At 44.7% G+C, this 7,987-nt stretch overlaps 1 protein-coding gene across 8 annotated transcripts in view; it reads left to right on the forward strand.

The window, feature by feature from the left end:
- Positions 1-7,987, forward strand: part of SPSB1 (splA/ryanodine receptor domain and SOCS box containing 1) — a 34,301-nt gene that overhangs the window by 23,592 nt on the left and 2,722 nt on the right. For all 8 annotated transcript variants that reach the window (XM_004947450.5, XM_046903270.1, XM_046903269.1 and 5 more), the window contains one exon: positions 3,785-4,613. In XM_004947450.5, coding sequence (XP_004947507.1) covers positions 3,920-4,613 — 694 coding nt within the window. In that variant the 5' untranslated portion in view covers positions 3,785-3,919. The remainder of the gene's footprint in view (positions 1-3,784; positions 4,614-7,987) is intronic.

The following is a 7,987-nucleotide window of genomic DNA, read 5'->3' on the forward strand; positions in this document are numbered from 1 at the left end:
TGTAGGACAAGATGCCACTCTGCAGTTCTAGGCCAGGTTAGTGCCAGGGACAGCATAGCCAGATCTGAGCAGACATGCTTGTCTTGCCCTAATAAGGAGCTGTGTTGCACCTGAGTTTTGGCATATGCTCAGTATCTGACCTACTCTGTCTAGCTGACCTCTTTGTTGCAATCTCTTTCCCCCTTTATTTCTCTTCATTCTGGCTACAGTCCGTCTTGTGTTATTAGGCTGCTTGGGGAAAGAGTCATAACTAAGACAAATGATGAATGCTTGAGTTCAGGAAAGGGTGCTTTCTTGAAGCAGGCAGTGAGGCATATCCTACCAAATGTGTTTCAGTTCTCTCTGTTGTCTCTAACTGTGGTGATTCCCTTTGAGGTACAGCAGCCTTGAGAAAAATATGATAAAAGCTTATGTTGGCAGGAGGCAAAATCATAATGAATGAAGCATTGTTTTGCTAATGGAGAGTACTGAACTGTATTCTCTTCTCTTGAGCATTACGCTTCAAAATAGTCTGCAGCAATACTCCTGCAGTCTGGCAGCCTGATTTGTTTTGGTTGTTGCTTCCTATACAGTGTTTTCACATGTACTGTACAGCTCTCAGGAAATCTCTCTCTTCTCCTCCTGCCAATGTTTTGTTCCTTTATCCTAATCAATGTTCCAACAGCTGAACTTGCCTGTAGGCTTCCAAGTGTGCTGTAGCCAACACCTTGTTGACAGCCTTTGTCCATGTGCCATAGGCCTTGGGAATGCCAGATAGTTCTTCTGGTTCTTTCTGCAGAACAACACATGAGTCATTTGCAGCAGCCTGATGGTTTTTCTCCCAGCTTAAGCAAATTAGTTGCACCGAAACTTTAAAAATTGTAGCATCCAGTCTGCATTAATATGCACCTCCTTGGAAAGGCAAAACTCCCAATAGTGTGATTTCAGAAGTCTTATAATGAAGCTGGTGTCAGCTTTGGGGTGTAAAACCGAGGATTTGAGCTCATACAAGCATTAAAGAAGGGACAGTGAGGACTGTCCTGTCAGTGCCATGCATCTGAAGTCCATGAATAGTTTGCAGTTAGCTATATTACAACTTAGTAATGTTTGTTGGGGTGAGACTTCTAAAGGATATAAATGATTTTTCCTTTCTGCACTTGACAATTGATAAGAGGACAAGGAAAGGAAGAGGAGTCATGTTTCTTTGTAAGAATTACCAGATTTGAGCACACTGTTCCCATAGCATCCCCCAAAATAGCAGTAAGAAGCTGTAGGGAGGCTGATGAATTGATCTCTAACCTAGGGCATACCTTTCCCGTTACCTTCTAGCTGAAGCCTTGCTGCTTATGTCCAGTAACCTTATTTTTAAATCAGACCTGATTCATGCTCTATTTTCTATGCCAGATGAGGTCCTGGTTGTGAGTAAGTGTTGTGACTGTAGCTGGCAGCAGCCCTGAGTGATTGCCTCACTTCAGGAAATGTTAAAATAACACTTTTTTTTCTTAGAAAGCTAGTTTGCTCCACTCCCACTTTTAATTCTCCTAATAGCTGCCCCCACTTTGGCAGCTGCCTGACAGAGGGTTGTTTGTGTTGCTGAGCGAGAGCAGAGCCACTCCAGTGGTTGCAGTGCTCCAGTAGAGGTATGTGAAGTGAGCTAGGCACGCAAGCTGGCTTCAACTTTTTAGAGGGTTGTCTGAAATCTGGAAGGAAAACTGCTAAACTGTGAGAAGAATCTTGCTCCTCCCTCTGGACTCTGCATCTCAGGCTGTAATTTTTTTTTCTCCTGGAGAAGAGGAGCTGAAGCTGCTTGCTTGAGATGGGCCGTACAGAGGTGTAACTGCTCTTAGCACTACAGCAGTCCAGTGGAGTCAACAGCTGCTGGAATGGGTGTTGCCTGAGGCTGGATATAGCAGGTTTTATCTGCTGCTTTGTACTTGCACAGTCAGGCCTTCAAGGTACTTTGCAAAGCTGAAGTGGGGCTAAGGAAAACTCTCCTCCAACCTGTATCTATGGCTGCTTGGTCAGCTCATCCGGGGAAGGTTTGTAATTCTCCAAGTGGATAAACTCTCATTTTATTGCCCAGCTCCTACCTTGTTTGATCACTACCGTGGGGAGATGGTTTGTGTTCAATGCTGTTTTTATTTATCTTTTGGAACTGTTTGAGCGCTGAGGGAGGGGTAAAAGCTGTTTATGGCTGGATAACCCTGCCAGACAATCCCTGTGTTTGCACATCTGGGGAATGTAGCCTTAACTTTTGGGGATGCTCGCATTGTAGGGGTTCCCCAAGGGCTCTCATTTACAAATGTTAGCCAGAAAAACCCTGGCATCATTGAGCATCTGTCAGATCTGGGAGCACTGTGTAGGAAGCACTGGCATACCTGCTAGGAGAATGCCAAGTGCCTATGTTGTGTGTAATGTAAGTTATTTTGGACCCTGAAATCACACTGTAGGGACTAGGGTTGTTTGCAGTGCCTGTTCTATTTGCAAATCTTAACTGTGATCCTCTTCTTGAGCTGGAATGTGAATGTATCCATCCTGAAATGCAGCCTGCTTTCCTTTCCTGTAATGAAAACTGTATTGTGAATGACTTGCTTTCTTCTGAAGGCTAGTTCCAGCATCTAGAGCTGCGGAGAACTTTTACTCTTTGCTGCTATGGATGGCTCACATTAAAGCTCTGCAGAGTAGTTTTCTGTATAAACCCATCCCTTGTACTGGTCAGCTCTAGCAGGTTACTAAGGGGCCCAGAAACACTGGAATTATAAACTCAGATGTATATTTTAGAAATTTACTGAAGCTGTTTGGATTCTTTTTCTGGGTATTAAATGCCTTGTGACTTTTGGCTCCTTCATGGATAGCCTTAGCTTGGAGAACTTCTCTAAGGGGGTTGGAAGGAGGTGGAATAGATAACACCGGTGGGCAGTCTGCTAATTCACTGACAGGTTGTACTCAGCCTGTCCTTGATGTAGGAAGTAGAGCTGGTAGACAAAGCAAAGACAGTCCAGGAGTGCTGTAATCTCAGGCATTACTGCTCTCAGTCTTCTGTTAGAGGAGAAATCCTCTGCTCAAATTCTCCAGCCTGCATAGTGATGTAAAACTAGGGACAGCTGTAGACAGTCTGACCACAGGTGAGCTCTCAAAGTTTAATAGTGTGGTAGTAAGGAGCAATGCATTCTCTGGAAGAAGATGAGCTCTGGTAGCTGAATCCATACCTCCTTCAGACAAGGGAGGAGGAATTCAAGTGCCTTTCTGAAGAGGATATAGAATCATAGAATTGCTCAGGTTGGAAAAGACCTTAAAGATAAGAGTCCAACCACAACCTAACCATAGTACCCTAACAGCCATCTGCTAAATCATGTCCCTGAGCACCACATCCAAAGGCTTCTTAAACACATCCAGGGATGGTGACCTAACTACCTCCCTGGAAAGCCCACTTCAGTGCCCAACAACCCTCTCTGTAAGAAGCTCCTCCTGACATCCAACCCAATCTTACCCTGGTGCAACTTAAGGCCACTTCCCCTCGTCCTGTCACCAGTGAGAAGAGACCAACCCCTCTCTGGCTGTAAGCACCTTTCAGATATTGGAAGAGAGCAAGTCATATTAGTGACTTAGAAATGAAATAGACAGGCACTGTGCTGTCTCTGCTTTGCGGGGTACGCTGCTTAGGTGGTATGCATTACCTTCGCTGGTGAAAAGGAAAGATGGATTGTCGAGATAAACAGGTCGAGACTGTGATCTGTAAATGTTGCATGCGGGGCTGCGTGTGGTAGTGTTTAACTTGTCTCTTGTTTTTCTTTCCATCCATTAGGCAATACTGACCAGTGGACATCTTGACAAGGTCTCTGAGCAACGTTTCCTGTAGAGCTGAATGAAAGCAGAAGCAGCTGGGTGAATTGATGAGCTTGCCTTGGGAGCCTCTAAGTAGGCAAAATCGGAACCCACAATGGGTCAAAAGGTCACAGGTGGGATAAAGACTGTGGATATGAGGGACCCAGTATACAGACCATTGAAGCAGGAGCTCCACAGACTTGACTACAGCAAACCCACGCGTCTGGACTTGCTACTGGACATGCCTCCTGTATCGTATGAAGTCCAGTTATTGCATTCATGGAACAATGATGATCGCTCGCTGAATGTATTTGTGAAGGAGGATGATAAACTCATATTTCACCGGCATCCGGTGGCTCAGAGCACAGATGCTATCAGAGGCAAAGTAGGATACACACGAGGACTGCACGTGTGGCAGATAACGTGGGCAATGCGGCAGCGAGGCACACATGCTGTGGTAGGGGTGGCAACAGCAGATGCCCCTTTGCATTCTGTAGGGTACACCACACTTGTAGGAAATAACCATGAATCGTGGGGATGGGACCTCGGGCGCAACAGACTGTACCACGACGGCAAGAACCAGCCAAGTAAAACCTACCCTGCCTTCCTAGAACCAGATGAAACTTTCATTGTGCCAGATTCCTTTCTGGTAGTTCTGGACATGGATGATGGGACACTGAGTTTCATTGTAGATGGGCAATATATGGGTGTTGCCTTTCGGGGACTTAAAGGGAAAAAGCTGTATCCAGTGGTAAGCGCAGTGTGGGGACACTGTGAAATAAGGATGCGCTACTTGAATGGACTTGACCGTGAGTATTAGCTCTGTATTTGTTCTAGCAACCCATATCTGTGTGCTACATATGTGCAAGTTTACTACACCATTGTTGAGGGTTTTCACTTTGTGGAAGAGGTGAGGATTTCATGTCAGCAGTAGGATTTAGAGAAATTTCCAAATCCTTAGTGGCAGTTGAAATAGAGCTTGTCTGGCTGGGTAACTTGTGCTGTTACTAATGCATTGCAGGGAGCAAGTGAAATTCAGGAAAGTAGTATAGTGAGAGACTGTGATGCCAGTTGTTTATCTGGACTGATAAACCTTTCTATACTGCTACCAAAATGTCAAAAAAAAGGACATTCCTGATGATAGTTGCAATGTGTGTAGTGTAATCCTGATGCTTCTTCACAGGGAGCAGTCTCTGGGGGACAATTCTTGCAATGCCTTATGAAAGGACTTTGAAAATTCCCTGCAGGAAGGAGTGGGAAGATTGGTCACTGTCTGAGGAAATGGGAATGTCTCATCTTTAAAGAAAGTAGCTTGCTTCTTTCATGGCAGGCTGTTCTCATTTCTAGTGTGGGGGCTGGATGTTGTAGCCAGGCCAACTTGCATGGTAGGTCTTTTACTAATAGTAACATCAGTCCCTTGCTAAGCTTACTAATAGATTTGGCTGCCCAAATGTGTAAAGTCTTATCTCACAAAGGTTCCTATTGGGGCAGGTTGTGACTCCACCCTCTGGATAGGATGGAGGAGAGAGGTGAAGGAAGTGGGTGAAAATCTGTGTCTGTTGTTACTGAAATAAAAATCAGGTGGTATTGATAATGAAAAAAGTGGTGTTTCCCCTGCATTTCAGAACAGTGTCTGCCCAAAGGCTGTAGCATACTGGGCTTTTATTTGTGCTCAGAATGTATTTGTTCTAATGCTGGGCCAGCAGTGGCAAGCTCCTAGCACTGGTGACATGAGGTGCGGCTGTGTGGCACTGGGCACCAGAAAAGCCTTGTGAGAAATGGAGGTACCAATACTGATACTTGCATACCTGATATGTTCTGTCTTAATGTGGGTAGAAAGCAACGCATCCTGGTCAGACCAGGGAGAGAGGGCTGTATAGCATCTCCTGCTGCTTAAATGCTTCTGTTAAACAGCTATTTCTTCTTATTCAGTGGTATTATGGCTATTCACTGACACTTCAGAGGAAGTTACTTTAAGGAACTTGCAGAAGTCAAAGTAAGCACTTGCTTAACTGTAGGGATGTTGAAAAACTGTCTTAATGCTCAGTAAAAGGTGTGTTCTTTCCATAATTTTTTTTTCTTCCTACAGTCAGCCTTCTTTCCATCAGCATTTTAGCAGATGAGCTTTTAGAGCAGGAGAGGCTGAATAACCCTGGAGAATTGCAATCTTTTGAACTGAGAGCTCTTGGCAAAGCATTTTCTCACCAACAAAAAGAAAGAACCTAGCTTATCCTGCCACAACAACTTGCAAAGTGACAGCAGCTCCAGTAACCAGGTTTTTGGGAGGGTCAAATCCAAAACTTGTGGCTCCTTTCAGAGCCAGCAAGTCTGTGGAGCTGTCTGTGCAGAACTGCACTTAACAGGGAAACAGCCACCTCCTGTATTGGATTTGGTTGTAATGTGCTCTCAGCATAGGAGTGAATCATGGGCGTAAGGCCAGGAATGACAGGACGCTATTTTGGCGCACATAGAAAGAAGGTGTCTGGCTCTAACCACTTCTCAGCATTCAATAGCTGCACTGTGTCCAGCGATTGTAGTACTTGTGAATGGAAGAAGGTCAGATATGTGTGTGCTTTCTCTTCTGGTCTATCTTTGCAAAGGCTGGATTATCAGTTCAAACTAGATGAGGACAAAGTTCTTTTTCTTAATCTCTGTGGGAAGATGATCTTCTCAGCTTTTAAGACTGTTAAATGGGAATTATTTGTTAAGTTGATGCCTGTAGGCTTTGAAAGTCCAGACCCCTTGTTCTCTATGGCCACTGTCCTCTGGCTAGACAATATTTCTGTTCAAGCTATCTCCATTTGGAGCAAGAGGAGTTAGGACAGATTTGGAATAGAGTATATTTGTACTTCAGAGGGTACAGTTCTTTAAGGGTAAGCTGCACTGGCAAGTGTCAAAGGAGTGTTGCCAGTAATAAGTTTCTCTGGTAGTATCGCAGCCAGAACTGAGACGTGTAGTCCTGCTGTACAGAGGGACCTGTGCCTGCCAAAGAGGCAGCATGGATCTTGAAGTAGGTCATGAGCAGGCAAGAGCGGCAGTGCCTCGGGCTGAGCGTAGCTATGCTCTGCAGGAAGGCACTGAGCAGCCCTGGGGCTACTCTCTGGCACAGAGCATGGGTGACAAATTGTAGGGCTTGGGAAGGAGCAGCACTGCCCTGACAGATTTGTTTGATTGCTATCCACCCACTTATTTTTGCAGAAGAGGTGTACTTAGAGAGGTATGATGCTTCAGTAATAATGCTTGAAGCACAAGGACAACTCTGGAGAACAGTTGTAAACAAACAAACAAGAAAACCCCTTTGTGCTGCAGCTTCCTCTGCAGAAGGTAGTAGCTTGTGATACGTAGCAGGGATTGACTGAGGGGAAATAAGGCATTAGTCCAGCTCTCTTTGCTAACTAGTGGAGATGGACCAATTTGCGTGCAATTCCTGTAACCAAGTCTCTCTTGCAAGCAAGTTCTCCTTTTCAAACTTCTTGCCAAAAACTAGATAAATTGCTTTCTCTGTTGCTCATTTGAAATGTTTTTTTTTAATGTGGAGCAGTGTGATGGTTTACTTTTTCCAAAGTAGAATCAGGAGTGGTCTAATAAAGGCTACTGACAACACTTTTATCTGAGGTTTTCAGTGTTATTTGTGATCCTTGAACCTGGAAGGAAGGGATTTGTGTCCACCTTATTGACAGAATGGCTTCTGGTAAGAAATACAGTAACACGATCATGCTTAGAAAATAAACAGCTGAGAGACTAGGAAAGCTTAAAGCATCTGCATGAACAATCAGATTAATTTGGGTTGTAGTAGAAGCTGAAGCTGGTTGGCATCAATCAAAGTTTCTGGAAATTGCAGCTTCTCAGCCAAACTTATCCACAAAAATGCAAGTCTTTAGGTGTGTTTGGCCTAAGATGTCTCTAAGCTTTCTAATGCTGAGCACTCGGCTCTTAGAAGGATATCCAGTTTCCTACTTGGCTTAGGATGCCTTTGTTTTTGCTATCTCTTGGGGGAGGAGGGACTCCCCCCACCCTTGAGCAGTGTGCTGTGTGCAGGTGAGCTTGGACAGGCTTGGTTTCTTACAGCTTCTGCTGGTAATCTGTATATTCCTTCTGTGCAGCTGTAATGTGTTTACTCTGGCTCTGACCTTTGTCTCTTATTCTACGAATGACTCTTCAACCTCACATACCCTGCCTGAAA

This window comes from Gallus gallus, chromosome 21, assembly GCF_016699485.2.
Source record: "Gallus gallus isolate bGalGal1 chromosome 21, bGalGal1.mat.broiler.GRCg7b, whole genome shotgun sequence".
Taxonomy (NCBI): Eukaryota; Metazoa; Chordata; class Aves; order Galliformes; family Phasianidae; genus Gallus; species Gallus gallus.